Consider the following 15815-nt stretch of genomic DNA (forward strand, 5'->3'; position numbering starts at 1 on the left):
AAACAAATGGATAGAAGAAAGGAGCATGATAATGACTAGGTGGTGACAAGAGCCACAGGAGTACTGGGAAGATAAGGTCAATCTGGTTTCCAAAACCGTCCAAGGCTACGAGGCACAACCGAAATGGCGAAGGAGGATTTCAGACACCAATTTTGATGCATGGACCGCATTTTGTAGTTCACTCCCTGAAGAGCGCAACGATCCCATATACATGCCCTACCAAAGCTCACACACTAGGGATAATATCACTTATACAAAGCTTTTCAATGCTTAGCATTCAAGCCTTAAGGCTTTTAAGAATATCCTAGTGCTATGTGCTAGTACATGCACAAGCGTGGGTGTTTATTATCCTAGCGCGAGCGCGGGTCATCAAGTTACCTTTAAAGCAATGGTGATAATGGACCATTAATGATGCACTAAAGAGATTTGTGCCTCTCTAATGGGGGTGGAAACCTCCTCCCCACTTGGCACACACTCTCTCTTATACTCTAACGTAGACTATGTTTCACCTCCCATCAATCATTCAACTCTCCTTTTACATTAATTGTGGACTTCATGCACATTTGCATGCAAGGGGTTAATGGTTCGTGTATCTATGTATAAGTTTGTGCATAATCGAATGTTTGTGTGGTGTGTGCCTGTAGTTGAGAGAGAGAGAGAGGCACCTTAAATGTTTCGTGTGCTAGCTAGCTAGCCATAGAGAGAGATGGTAACTGCTTGCATAGAGAGAGAATCTATGTTATTTTGGGTGTTTGATGACTCGCGCTAAAGGTAAATTTCTAAATTCAATAAAGAAAAATGAAGGTTTGGGAGTACTATATGCATGCCACATAGGTTTGGGGTCTGACAAATCCCCCCTCCTTACTTTGTGGCTTAGGTTTGGTAAAATTTTCAATAAGAGATAGTATAGAAATGTAATTTTCTAAATTCAATAAAGAAAAATGAAGGTTTGGGAGTACTATATGCATGCCACATAGGTTTGGGGCCCAACAAATCTCCCCTCCTTGCTTTGTGGCTCAGGTTTGGTGAATCTTTCAATAAGAGATGGTATAGATATCTTCTTGCACTTTGTTTTAAAAAAGAAATGCGATAATGGATTGACAATTGACATTCAATTTAGTACATAGCAAAGATGGTGGCAAAGTGGAAGGACAAGGGAAAAATTGGATGCAAGATGGCAATACCTTCACAAAGATGTAGCCAACACAGGGCATGGATCCACATGATTTAAAAAACCACTTTGACAACCAAAACAACTAGCAAAAAGTGGTATTCATTTCTTAAAGATGGATTTGGAGAAGCGAAGGTGAATATCTCCTTTTAAGATGCTATTCAAAAGGAGATTTGAATTCAGAGAGGGAGAGTTTGAGCCATGATCTAATAACACATTGGGAAATTTCAAGATCCTTCAAAGAGAGATTGGGGAAGGTGGTGAAAGAAGAATTGGCTTGCTAGACGAGGGAGAGAAAAAGTAAATGATTGAGGCTACTAGGTCTACAAGGGAGATTAGGGGGGGAAGAAAAAAGGACGTAGGAGCTTAAAATTATAAAGAGGGAGACGTCTTTTTATCTACTAGATTTTAAACTCTACCAAAATATGCAAGAACAAGGACTTGGACCAAAACCACACAAAATCAAGTTACTTGAGCCTTGATGCACATGTCAACCCGGTTGAAAAAACAAAACAATAAGTTGTATTACGAAAAACATGCGAATGTTACACGTTAAGTGGGAGATGGTTCACACCGAAGTAGTGGCGAGTTTTGAACATTTTTCAATTCTTACTTCTCACTGAATGCAAATGAATGCAGAGAGAAAAAATGTTAATAATTTATGATTGGGAGAGCTTAAACCCAAATGCAAACAAATGCATAAAGAAAAAATGATTATATAGGGCTTAAGCTAAGCCAAGTAATTGTCACATCACATTACAGTTAAGCGGAGGACTTTATAGCCGACTGTAATGGAGTATAAAAATCGAAGCTATCGATACCGCCCGAAGGTTTTCCCCCTTCGGGAGAACAAATTAGTCGATTCAGTGCTCGTCGAGTGCTGCTGCTGCTGAGTGCGGGGACGCCATACCTTCCTTGAAGTGCTACCGAGTTCCAATTAGAGATCGATAGTCGAAGCAGTTCACAGGTGTGTGCCTCCCGATCAGTTCCAGCCATGTATGTGTAGGGTTTTGCAGCTTTACCGAACGGCCATTCGCTGTTCTTGCGTCTTATCAGCGGCAAACACTAGGGTTGATTATGCATGCTCAGACGAAAAAACACACACACACACACACACACACACACACACACACACACACACAAAGAACAAAAAGGAAGTGCAACGGTGAGGGGAGTTTCTGTCGGTGCATAGGGTCCATACTCGGTGGTGTTGCTAGAGGAATATTGCCCGGGTCTCCATTCAGATTTTCGCCAGTTGCTGGCCATCATTCTTGGCTAAGATTTTCCATACTTACTGGTAATTTGTGCGTGCAGGCCGCTATCTTGAACCTTTCCCAATGATGTACAATACAGGAGGGCCCCCTGGGGTCCCTATGATGCCTCCGTTACCTCCTCAACCTCCCCTTCCTCCTCATCTCCCCTCTCAAGCTCCTATTCCACCGCCACCCCCTCCACCTGTACCAGGATCGGATGCTGCAATGCCAGATTATGAAGCCAGGCTCGAAGAGAAGGCTAGAAAGTGGATGCAACTTAACACAAAACGGTACGGAGAGAAGCGCAAATTTGGCTTTGTGGAGACACAGAAAGAGGACATGCCTCCAGAGCATGTCAGGAAGATCATAAGGTATATCTCGTACATGTATTCTACAGTAGATTTTAGCTCTAGCTGCCACCTGATGATTTTGTGCTTGCACACGTTGATCACTCTCTAATTGTGCATCATTATCACTGTGTTTGTCTTTTCCAGGGATCATGGTGACATGTCATCCAAAAAGTACAGGCATGATAAGCGTGTTTACCTTGGGGCGCTAAAATTTGTACCCCATGCAGTGTATAAGCTTCTTGAAAACATGCCGATGCCCTGGGAACAGGTACTTGTGCCTTCAGTAATGATTCTTGTTCTTATTTGCACTGGTTTGACCTATTACGTGTGAAATGCAGCACCACATGCATAGGGATCATTTTTGGAACAATTATACGTCATGGATGCATGTCTCCAGATTGATATAGTTTTTCTAGGATGAAAGCCTGAGATTTCTGGTCTTGCACCTTGTGCTCCCTCCTGTCAAGAAGACCAACTGGCCTTTTTGCATTTGGGAGAGGCATGTCCTGTCTGGAGCAGTTTTGGTAGCATTGTGGTTGTTAATGTTTTAACAGCCATGCAAAAAGCATTTCAAAAAGAAGTTGATGGCCAGAAGGTAGCTTTGTGAGGATGAACATTTTGAGTAGATACTGCTCTGCTGTCTTTTTAGATACTTGTTCTACTCTCTAAATCTGTTGGTGGTGGTTCATTTGACCACTTGGTTTTTCCTTGATCTACTAGGTTACTACTCTTTGTCCTTCCTTCCTTGGCTATTTTATCATGCTCCTGTCATCAGTACTGACAATCTTATATTGACTAGGGCCTGACAGTTAGTTCATGTTAAGGAAATCTAAGTATGTGTGTTGATGATCAACTTGTTGTTGAGGTTTTTGAAAATGATTGCACCCTGCATGCAATGCCATGTATTGATGCGAGCCTGTTTTCAAATTCTGTGATCTTCATGAAATAAAATCCCTTAAATCACACTTACAAGTTTCTTCTTTTAGTGTCTGGTCAGCATTTTCTTACATTTGTGAAGCAGAACTATTAATGTCTCTAATTTTTTCACTGCAGGTCAGAGAAGTGAAGGTGCTTTACCACATTACTGGGGCGATCACTTTTGTTGATGAGATTCCATGGGTGGTAGAACCTATATATCTTGCTCAGGTAAGCCTTTTACAGTGCATTTTTAAAGGGCCTTCATTATCACAGACTACTGTTGGTATCTACAGTCAAAAGTGCTCCAGTGCTTGAAAAATGCACACCTTGTTTCTTTTTTCTCCCCTATGATTCGGGAGCTGCCAAATTGCATTCATAGTTGAATGTTACCTGCTGTTGCATGTTGTTAGAATTTTAGGAGATGATGCTGATACGGCACATGTCTCCTTGTAAATGCATTTGTTATGTAATAAGTAGCCTGTGATGGATAGATGATTCCAATTGTGCTGTATTGCACTTCTAAAAGTGGGACCACATTAGATTGTTTGTTTGGCTATGCATTGTTTTCACGTAACACCCACCTGATGTATAGCTAATTGCGGATTCTGGCTGTCTAGTGGGGCACTATGTGGATCATGATGAGGCGTGAAAAAAGAGACAGACGTCATTTCAAGAGGATGAGGTTCCCTCCTTTTGATGATGAAGAGCCTCCTCTAGATTATGCTGATAACCTTCTTGATGTAGACCCACTTGAGCCGATACAACTTGAGCTTGATGTGGAAGAAGACTCTGCTGTTTATGAATGGTTCTATGATCATAAACCTTTGGTGAAGACCAAGTTGATCAATGGCCCTAGCTACAAGCGGTGGCACTTATCATTGCCCATAATGGCGACCTTGCACAGATTGGCTGGGCAACTGCTGTCAGATTTGACAGACAGGAACTATTTTTACCTTTTTGACATGGAATCCTTTTTTACCGCTAAAGCACTTAATATGTGCATTCCAGGTTGGCACCTTCTGTTTGACTATTTTGGTCCTTAAGGTTATTTTATTTTGTCATACACACAGCATGTTTATCAATCTTATGTGCTGCTTTTCAGGAGGTCCAAAATTTGAACCTTTATACCGTGATATGGAAAAAGGGGATGAGGATTGGAATGAGTTTAATGATATCAACAAGCTGATCATTCGATCTCCATTGCGAACGGAGTACAGGATTGCATTTCCCCACTTGTACAATAATAGGCCCAGGAAAGTGAGGCTCAGCATTTACCACACTCCAATGGTTATGTATATTAGGACTGAAGATCCTGATCTCCCTGCCTTCTATTTTGACCCTCTTATTCACCCTATTGCATACTATAAAACAGATCGAAGAGAAAAAAAGTCTCTTGATGATGGTGAGGATGAGGAAGATGATTTCTCTCTTCCTGAAGGTGTTGAACCTCTACTTGAGACTATTCCTCTTTACACTGACACCACAGCTGCTGGCATTGCCTTATTGTTTGCCCCTCGGCCCTTCAACATGAGATCAGGCCGCATGCGTAGGGCTGAAGATATTCCCCTTGTTTCTGACTGGTATAAGGAGCACTGGTATGTGGATTAAAGTAACATCTGAACGTTTTTATACTGATCTTTACCTATCCAATATCATTGTTTGGGTATTTCTGGTTTTTTCATGTTGCACCTTTGTCAAACAGTACAATTCAAGGGTATCATTTGAAATTTTTCTTTCCTCTGACTTGTTTTTGTGCTGTCTGAACAGCCCTCCAACATATCCTGTCAAGGTCAGGGTCAGTTACCAGAAGTTGCTGAAGTGTTTTGTACTCAATGAGCTACATCATCGGCCACCTAAGGCTCAGAAGAAAAAGTATCTGTTTCGATCTCTTCGGGCTACTAAGTTTTTTCAGACTACTGAATTAGATTGGGCGGAAGCTGGCCTGCAAGTTTGTAAACAGGGATACAACATGCTAAATTTGTTGATCCACAGGAAAAACTTGAATTATCTTCATTTGGACTACAATTTTAACTTAAAACCAGTGAAAACTCTCACAACAAAAGAGCGTAAAAAGTCACGATTTGGAAATGCATTTCATTTGTGTCGGGAGATTTTGCGTTTGACCAAACTGGTGGTAGATGCCAATATCCAATTTCGTTTGGGGAATGTTGATGCTTTTCAGCTTGCAGATGGGTTGCAATACACATTCTCACATGTTGGTCAGCTTACTGGTATGTACAGGTATAAGTACAGGCTCATGCGACAAATACGCATGTGCAAGGACTTGAAACACCTGATATATTACCGGTTTAACACGGGGCCTGTAGGAAAAGGTCCTGGATGTGGGTTTTGGGCTCCTATGTGGAGAGTGTGGTTGTTTTTTCTTAGAGGTGTTGTTCCACTGTTGGAAAGATGGCTTGGAAATCTACTTGCACGACAATTTGAAGGTCGTCATTCTAAGGGAGTTGCCAAAACTGTGACAAAGCAGCGTGTCGAAAGTCATTTTGACTTGGAATTAAGAGCTGCTGTTATGCATGATGTACTTGATGCTATGCCAGGTTAGTAGTCTCTTGAAGCTGTTTTATGTTGGTTGCACTCTTTGGTATATCTCATGTTTTATCTGATTGTCATCTCTCTTAACTGTCATTTAATGTTGGTGGTTTGCTCTGGTGTCCATGGCCAGAGGGTATTAAGCAAAACAAAGCGCGTGTTATTCTGCAACATCTCAGCGAGGCATGGCGATGCTGGAAAGCAAACATTCCCTGGAAGGTATAGATAATTATTTCAAGATTTCTACAGTAGAGCACTTAGTTTTACATGCAGTGCAGAACACCTTTTTATTCCTGCTGACTATCTTTTGTTGTCTCAGGTTCCAGGCCTGCCTGTACCCATTGAGAATATGATCCTAAGATATGTGAAGTCCAAGGCTGACTGGTGGACGAATGTTGCACATTACAACAGGGAAAGAATACGCCGTGGTGCTACAGTAGATAAGACTGTGTGCAGGAAAAATCTTGGAAGACTAACTCGACTCTGGTTGAAAGCTGAACAGGTGGGTGCCTTTGACAAGAACAGATTTTGGTGGTGAAGTGTTTCATGAGTGATATTTACGCTCAATGCATGTGGCAGGAACGACAACATAACTATCTTAAGGATGGTCCTTATGTGACCCCTGAGGAGGCAGTTGCAATATATACTACTACCGTGCATTGGCTGGAGTCCAGAAAATTTTCACCTATTCCATTCCCTCCTCTCTCATATAAGCATGATACAAAGCTTCTGATTCTTGCGTTAGAACGGTTGAAGGAGTCGTATAGTGTGGCTGTACGATTGAATCAACAACAGCGCGAGGAGCTTGGTTTGATTGAACAGGTCTGTTTATCACTGTTTTAATCCCTCCTGGTCACCAATACATCATGTTTGGTTAGATTTGAGGAAAATCCATCTGATGTTAGGGCTTCAGAACTGCTGCTTGTTTTAGGTTTGATAGGTTATGCAAACTGAGTGAATATTGCTCTGTATGGCAGGCCTATGATAATCCACATGAGGCTTTGTCCCGTATCAAGCGACACTTACTGACTCAACGTGCCTTCAAAGAAGTGAGTTTTCATGTCTTGTTCTTTCCAACGTTCTTTTCACCAAGCCTGTCAGACTTCGTATTAATTGTTGACGTTTTGACTTTTTTTTTCCCAGGTTGGGATAGAGTTCATGGACTTGTATAGTTATCTGATTCCAGTTTATGAAATTGAGCCATTGGAAAAGATCACAGATGCATACCTTGATCAGTACTTGTGGTATGAAGGTGATAAACGACACTTGTTTCCAAATTGGATCAAACCTGCTGATTCTGAGCCTCCACCTTTGCTAGTTTACAAGTGGTGTCAAGGCATAAATAATCTGCAAGACATATGGGATACAAGTGAAGGAGAGTGTGTAGTGATGCTTCAAACAAGATTTGAGAAGTTCTTTGAGAAGATTGATTTAACCATGCTTAACAGGTATAACTTGTTCTTTCATTAGTTTTAAGCTGTTAATTTTGTTTGTTCTGAACTAAATAGGCATTACTTTGTAGGTTACTCCGGTTGGTGCTTGATCACAATATAGCTGATTATGTAACTGCAAAAAACAATGTCATCCTTTCTTATAAGGACATGAGTCATACAAATTCCTATGGTTTGATACGAGGGTTACAGTTTGCCTCATTTGTGGTGCAATATTATGGCCTTGTCTTGGATCTGTTGGTTCTGGGTCTTACTCGAGCCAGCGAGATCGCTGGGCCACCTCAAATGCCAAATGAGTTCATTACATATTGGGACACAAAAGTTGAAACACGTCATCCTATACGGTTATACTCCAGATACATTGATAAAGTTCACATATTGTTCCGCTTCACACATGAGGAGGCTCGTGATCTTATTCAACGGTATTTGACGGAGCATCCTGATCCGAATAATGAAAACATAGTTGGTTATAATAACAAAAAGTGTTGGCCAAGGGATGCACGCATGCGCCTTATGAAGCATGATGGTATGTTGTGTAAACCTTCTGGTTAGCTTGTTTGGTCCATTATCATTCTTGTTTGCCCTGTTAAGACTTGCTGTGATCCATGCAGTGAATCTTGGTCGGAGTGTGTTTTGGGACATTAAGAACAGGTTACCTCGCAGTATAACTACACTTGAATGGGAAAACAGTTTTGTCTCAGTCTACAGCAAGGACAATCCTAATCTTCTTTTCAGCATGTAATTCATTCCTCACTCTTTATGTAATGGCTGTCCTCTCCATTTTCTGGCGTCCAGTTTGAGATGCTTATTATGCCTTAATGACTTATTTTTTGATGTATAGGTGTGGCTTTGAAGTTCGGATTCTTCCAAAAATACGCATGTCACAAGAAGCCTTCTCAAGCAAGGATGGGGTATGGCACTTACAGAATGAACAAACAAAAGAACGGACAGCAGTAGCATACCTGCGTGTGGATGATGAACATTTGAAAATTTTTGAGAATCGGGTGAGACAGATTCTCATGTCTTCTGGATCAACAACATTTACCAAGATTGTCAACAAATGGAATACTGCTCTTATTGGTAGGTCTCGCTCTTCCTCATTGATGCCCTAAAATGGTTATGCATTTGACCTTTCATCTGTTATTGTAGTGTGACTATATATCTATTTTTGTCTTGTCATAGGGTTGATGACATATTTCCGAGAAGCAACAGTTCACACTCAAGAGTTGCTTGATTTGCTTGTGAAATGTGAAAACAAAATTCAAACACGTATCAAGATTGGTTTGAACTCAAAAATGCCTAGCAGGTATGGATATTCTCTTAGCACATTGTCATATTTTCTGATTTTGAGCTTTGTGGCTATGTCTTGATGGAATCTTTGTCTATGATAGGTTTCCTCCTGTTATATTTTATACTCCCAAAGAGATTGGAGGTTTGGGTATGTTGTCCATGGGGCACATACTGATCCCACAGAGTGACCTTAGATATAGCCAACAAACTGATGTTGGTGTGACTCATTTCCGCAGTGGAATGAGTCACGAGGATGAGCAGTTGATTCCCAATCTTTATCGATATATACAGGTTTGAGCTTCTTTCTGAAAATCTTAAATAAATTTAGTGAGCTAATTACTATTATCTGTAAGTCATATGGCTTTTGAGGAGGGTGCGGCCATCTCATTTTGAAAGTATCTTCTGTGGATCAGCCTTGGGAGAGTGAATTTATTGACTCTCAGCGTGTTTGGGCTGAGTATGCTTTAAAGCGGCAGGAAGCACAAGCTCAAAACAGGAGGCTGACATTAGAAGACTTGGAGGTAAGTGGATGTGTATGGCTCATGATCCCTTGATATATGCTGTCAATGTGTACTTTGCCTTACATATTTGCTCTATGCAGGACTCTTGGGACAGAGGTATACCTCGCATTAACACTCTTTTCCAAAAGGATCGACACACACTTGCCTATGATAAAGGTTGGCGTGTTCGGACGGATTTCAAGCAATATCAAGTCCTCAAGCAGAATCCATTTTGGTGGACACATCAGAGGCATGATGGGAAGCTTTGGAATCTGAACAACTATAGGACTGATGTTATCCAGGCCCTGGGAGGTGTTGAAGGCATTTTGGAGCACACTCTATTCAAAGGGACATAGTAAGTGCTGTTTCATAATTGTGACTATTTTGTTTGAAAGTAAGCCCCCAATTCTTTTTGATCTAGTTAAGACCCAAATGTACCTGGTAGTTCCCTTTTAAAATGGAAGTGGAGACCTTGATCAATGAGAGTAGTTGAGTGAGTGTGAGAATGTAGGACTTGACTGTCAAAGGGTTGCTTGGCATAGTAGTGACAATCCTGAATCCTGAGTATTCAGCAAGCTGATATAGATATTGCAGCAGGTCATGTTAACTTAAGCTTTAAGAGCCACTAATCATTTTTATTGAATGTGGTGCAGCTTTCCCACTTGGGAGGGTCTTTTCTGGGAAAAGGCTTCTGGATTTGAAGAATCTATGAAGTACAAAAAGCTTACAAATGCACAGCGGTCTGGTCTTAATCAAATCCCAAACCGGCGGTTCACTTTGTGGTGGTCTCCAACTATAAATCGTGCTAATGTGTATGTTGGCTTTCAAGTGCAGCTAGATTTGACAGGAATTTTCATGCATGGGAAAATTCCTACTTTGAAGATTTCCCTGATACAGATTTTTAGAGCCCATCTGTGGCAGAAAGTCCATGAAAGTATAGTTATGGATCTCTGTCAGGTTCTTGACCAAGAGTTGGATGCTTTGGAGATTGAGACAGTTCAAAAAGAGACTATCCATCCCCGAAAGAGTTACAAGATGAATAGTTCATGTGCTGATATACTTCTTTTTGCTGCTTTCAAGTGGCCTATGAGTAAACCTAGCCTGGTAGCAGAGTCTAAAGATGTGCATGATCAAAAGCCAACAAATAAATATTGGATTGATGTACAGCTAAGATGGGGTGATTATGACTCCCATGATATAGAACGTTATACAAGAGCCAAGTTTTTGGATTACACAACTGATAATATGTCTATCTACCCTGCTCCAACAGGTTAGTGGCTACAGTCTTTTGTTCCTCCAAGTTGTATGCAGTTTGAAATTTGAAAGTATGATCTATTTGACAACACATTATTTGTTTATGTGTTTGATCTTAACTCTTGGTTCTCCTGATAACAGGAGTCATGATTGGCATTGACTTAGCTTATAACTTGCATTCCGCATTTGGGAATTGGTTTCCGGGCTCCAAGACACTTCTAGCACAGGCTATGAACAAGATAATGAAGGTTGGCCCTCTTTTCTCATAGTAGAAGTGTGGTTTGGATTTTTTTTGGTGGTTTGCTCAAAGTAGTTTTGGCTGTATTTGTTATTTTCAAAATTGCATAATATCTTCCGATTGAGAGGCTACAATCTATTAAAGTTTTGGATTGTGATGCATGGTAACGTTAGCTTGTGGTTGATCCAGAGCTTGTTTTGTTTATATGTGTATTTGTGAGCATTCTTTTGCAGTCATGGCGATTGGACCATAACTATGCTTTCTAAAATATTGCAGGCAAATCCAGCACTTTATGTGCTGCGTGAACGTGTGCGTAAGGGTTTACAACTGTACTCTTCAGAACCAACAGAGCCATACCTATCATCTCAAAATTATGGAGAGCTTTTCAGTAACCAGATTATATGGTTTGTGGATGACACTAATGTGTATCGTGTGACTATCCACAAGACGTTTGAAGGAAATCTTACCACCAAACCTATCAATGGTGCAATATTTATCTTCAATCCTCGAACAGGACAATTGTTTTTGAAAGTCATCCATACTAGTGTTTGGGCTGGTCAGAAGCGCCTTGGTCAGCTGGCAAAATGGAAGACAGCTGAAGAGGTTGCAGCTTTGGTGCGTTCACTGCCTAATGAAGAACAGCCGAAGCAGATTATTGTGACTCGTAAAGGAATGCTTGACCCATTGGAAGTTCACTTACTTGACTTTCCTAACATTGTCATCAAGGGTAGCGAATTGCAGCTTCCTTTCCAAGCATGTTTGAAAATAGAGAAATTTGGGGATCTGATTTTGAAAGCAACAGAACCTCAAATGGTTCTATTCAATATCTATGATGATTGGTTAAAGACAATCTCCTCATACACTGCATTTCAGCGGTTGATATTGATACTTCGTGCACTCCATGTAAATAATGAAAAGGCTAAGATGCTTTTGAAGCCTGACAAGACCATAATTACAGAGTCCCATCACATTTGGCCAAGTCTCACTGATGATCAGTGGATGAAGGTGGAGGTGGCATTAAGAGATCTAATTCTGTCTGATTATGCGAAGAAGAATAATGTAAACACTTCTGCCCTCACACAGTCTGAAATTCGAGATATCATTCTGGGTGCAGAAATAACCCCACCATCACAGCAACGGCAACAAATTGCTGACATAGAAAAACAGGTAATCTTCCTGTTTTCAATGTTTGTTTGAATTTACCTGGCCTTCTTAGGGTCCTAATTGTCACTCACATGAATTGGTTGAATTTGTCGACAGGCTAAAGAGGCTAGTCAACTCACAGCGGTCACTACAAAGACCACTAATGTTCATGGTGACGAGTTGATTGTAACCACCACAAGTCCATATGAGCAAGCAGCGTTTGGCTCTAAAACTGATTGGCGTGTGCGGGCCATATCAGCCACAAATCTCTACCTTCGTGTTAACCACATCTATGTGAACTCAGATGATATAAAGGTATGTGCTTTTGCATCCATGGCTTTGGTTTTGAAGAGATGTGGGTTTTTAAAATTCTGGTTTTGTCCAGAAATTAATCAAGGACTTGTTCTCTCTGTTTCCAGGAATCTGGCTATACATACATCATGCCAAAGAACATTCTAAAGAAGTTTATTTGTATAGCTGACTTAAGAACTCAGATTTCTGGTTATTTGTATGGTGTAAGCCCCCCCGATAATCCCCAAGTGAAGGAGATTCGATGCATCGTTATGCCTCCTCAGTGGGGAACACATCAACAAGTGCATCTACCTTCTGCTCTTCCTGAGCATGAGTATCTGAATGAGCTGGAACCTTTGGGTTGGATGCATACACAACCTAATGAGTTTCCGCAGTTGTCAGCACAGGTAATCCTTAACATCCAATCTATGTCATTATTGATAGCTGGGTCCTCACTTGTAATGTTGTGCAAATAGAAGGTTTTTAGACCTCAAATAATATGATATCAATCTGCTCTCTTTTCTTCTTTCTTCCTGGACAGGATGTGACAAGCCATGCCAGGATGCTAGAGAATAACAAGACTTGGGATGGAGAACGGTGCATCATTCTCACGTGTAGTTTTACTCCGGGGTCTTGCTCATTGACTGCTTATAAGCTGACACCTTCTGGTTATGAATGGGGACGCTCAAACAAAGATAGTGGAAACAACCCTCATGGCTACCTTTTAACACATTACGAGAAAGTGCAAATGCTTCTCAGTGATCGCTTTCTTGGCTATTATATGGTATGCAAGCAATCTACATCTATAAGTTATATTCATGAACCTGTCCTTTTTTCTATAGTACGATCTCTTTTCACTAACTACTTACTGGTTTTTTACAGGTTCCAGATAATGGACCTTGGAATTATAATTACATGGGTGTGAAACACTCTACAAGCATGAAGTATGGCATCAAACTGGCCACTCCACGGGAGTATTACCATGAAGATCATAGGCCTACACACTTTTTGGAGTTCAGCAGTCTGGAAGAAACAGACCACATGGAAGGAGATAGGGATGATGTTTTTACTTGATATGTAAAAACTTTTGTTTATGTTCTCTACAGCGAGTTCACAGGATGAAAGAAACAAATTCTGCAAGATGCCTGCAGATACATGAACATGCAGGTCTAAAAGAAGTTACCGGTCAGCCAGCACATGGAAGGAGATGGAAGCGATGTTCTACTTGAAGGGTATGAAAGTGGCATGGAAGGAGACTGAACCGATGATGCTCTTACCTGGAAGGGTATTACAGTATTTAGTATTCACAGAAGGATGTATGTGAATTCTTTTGGTAGCTGGAAATGCAGTTTCGTAAAGCAGTTACAAGTTCGCTACCAAAGTAAACCACTGACACGTGATGATCAAAGCAAAACCAAGCTAGAGATGAAATCTTCCTCTGGAACAGAGTTAGGTTAATGCTCCAGCTGCTCTTTTGTATATTATCCTTGTGCATTACACTTGTATATGAAGCTATAATGAAAATGTGCAAAATTGTTTGCGCTAGCAGTTCCATTTGTAAATTAAATGATTGTTTTGCAGCAATTTGTGATCAACGGGAATGCAGTCTTCACCAGTGTCGTGTAGTTTGCAGAGTTTCTCACAACTTCCTAGGGCTGATCATGCGCATCCTCTAGTATAGAACTGGCTGAATTAATTCATTAAAGTTGTGTTTTGGTACCATCATCCATGTTTATTTTGGATAAGCAGGCAGTAAACTGCCAAAAAAAAGAGAGCACGACACTCACACATATCAAAATCTATGAACTCATGCTTATCATCTTGAAGATGAAAATTTTAATTATTGCATGATTTAAATTAGCACTTTGACAATTAACCTATATGTTGTACTTCATAATGGAATTTGGAGGCAGCATTAGAACCTTAACACTGTTCAACAAGTTTTGCAAGTCGATAATTCCAGCATCAGATCAATGACTGAGATTGAAGGAGCAAGAATGTGACAACGTTTGTAAGGAGTAGACAAGGTAATGTAATTATAGGGATGTGTTCCTAGAAGTAAAATCAATAGTAGATCGCTCTTTTAAAAATATACCAAAAAGATGTATATCAGGTATAATGGGAAATATTTATATCATGCTCAAGCATTCACTAAAGCTTCTTTAGAAGCTTGGAAACCATCTTATAAGTAGGGTAACTCTTAGCAAAACCTAGCCATAATGGCGACAACTTCAAATGCTACTTAGATTGCCTAATGAGCATAATCAAGCAAGGCAACCTTGGGATTTATTCTCTAAGCTTTGATGAATATCTTGATATTCAATTGACAAAAATGAACGAGTATTTGATCTAGGGTGGTCTAAATTTTCCTCACGTCAGGCTATTTTAAACAAAAGGAGAATACTATGTTATTGGTTGAAAGTCCAAAGCAACTCTTTGTAGAGCATGGGACCCACCATTGTGGTGTTGTGTTGGTGCCCACCACCCCATTGCTATGCTTGACATTCTTGCCTCTTGTAGATTTGAGCCATCATTGCTCACAATAAGAGACTATTCTTGCCTCGAGGAGGGAACACTATTTCTAGAGAGTCATATTGATTAGGGTGGGATCGTACAGGTTGATCATTGAGAGGTCATTGTAGGGTGGTCTAAATTTTCCTCATGTCTGTGTTGGTGCTGACCACCCCATTGCTATGCTTGACATTCTTGCCTCTTGTAGATTTGAGCCATCATTGCTCACAATAAGAGACTATTCTTGCCTCCAGGAGGGAACACTATTTCTAGAGAGTCATATTGATCAGGGTGGGATCCTACAGGTTGATCATTGAGAGGTCATTTTGTACATAATGGTAGCCTATACTTGCAATAGTCATAGTTAGTTGTTTTCATATTCATCATCGTTCTCTAGTCAATACGACATGATTAGATGCACTCATTTCTTTGTCTCATAGGCCATTTTGACTTTTTGGAGATGTAAATACATCTATCTTTCTTGCTTTCTCACCCCTTTAGATTTCATGTTAGCCAAGCCTTTCTTCCCTTCTTTTATGTGTAAGTACACAATGCAATTCGCAATGTTGAACTTGTTAATTTATTGTATGTTTCTTTTGTGCATTGTAGCTAAATAAGAGCTAATATAGCCAAACAAATAATCAATCTTTTATGTTATTCTAAGCTTGAGATAATAAATCATGTTGAAAAGCATAATTATTAATCCATATTTTTGGGAAAGTTGTAGAGAAATTTAAAATCTTTAAGCAGACATCACAAACTAGCTGGCATACACCTACAACTTGGACATTTAACATTTGTTCATTTGTTCTTGTCTATGTGATAGAGCTTTTGAAACTTATCACCTTGTTTGCAATATTATCATTAATATTAGGCTCCATACATCCTCTCCTTT

General features: G+C 40.3%; 1 protein-coding gene across 1 annotated transcript; it reads left to right on the forward strand.

The window, feature by feature from the left end:
- The first annotated feature begins 1979 nt into the window (after window positions 1–1979).
- On the forward strand, window positions 1980–14009 carry LOC148011856 (pre-mRNA-processing-splicing factor 8A). Its single transcript, XM_087670927.1, has 26 exons — window positions 1980–2138; window positions 2486–2795; window positions 2919–3042; window positions 3828–3920; window positions 4310–4700; window positions 4795–5287; window positions 5460–6250; window positions 6376–6461; window positions 6562–6744; window positions 6822–7064; window positions 7220–7291; window positions 7386–7690; window positions 7765–8219; window positions 8305–8431; window positions 8535–8773; window positions 8876–8999; window positions 9085–9274; window positions 9397–9504; window positions 9585–9838; window positions 10137–10753; window positions 10879–10985; window positions 11252–12142; window positions 12236–12433; window positions 12538–12816; window positions 12951–13193; window positions 13292–14009. Exons 2-26 carry the CDS (start codon window positions 2509–2511, stop codon window positions 13481–13483), a joined length of 7092 nt encoding a protein of 2363 aa, XP_087527053.1. The 5' UTR covers window positions 1980–2138; window positions 2486–2508; the 3' UTR covers window positions 13484–14009.
- The last annotated feature ends 1806 nt before the right edge of the window (window positions 14010–15815 follow it).

Source organism: Lygodium microphyllum, chromosome 28 (assembly GCF_053477565.2).
Source record: "Lygodium microphyllum isolate KBCC chromosome 28, Lygodium_microphyllum_v1.1.10, whole genome shotgun sequence".
NCBI lineage: Eukaryota > Viridiplantae > Streptophyta > Polypodiopsida > Schizaeales > Lygodiaceae > Lygodium > Lygodium microphyllum.

Excerpts from the sequence above, each read along its gene's own strand:
- LOC148011856 (XM_087670927.1), top strand. The coding sequence starts at position 2,509 with ATGATGTACAATACAGGAGGGCCCCCTGGGGTCCCTATGATGCCTCCG. Across the intron at positions 2,796-2,918 it reads CATGTCAGGAAGATCATAAG|GGATCATGGTGACATGTCAT; the intron begins GTATATCTCGTA and ends TGTCTTTTCCAG. Across the intron at positions 9,275-9,396 it reads ATCTTTATCGATATATACAG|CCTTGGGAGAGTGAATTTAT; the intron begins GTTTGAGCTTCT and ends TCTGTGGATCAG.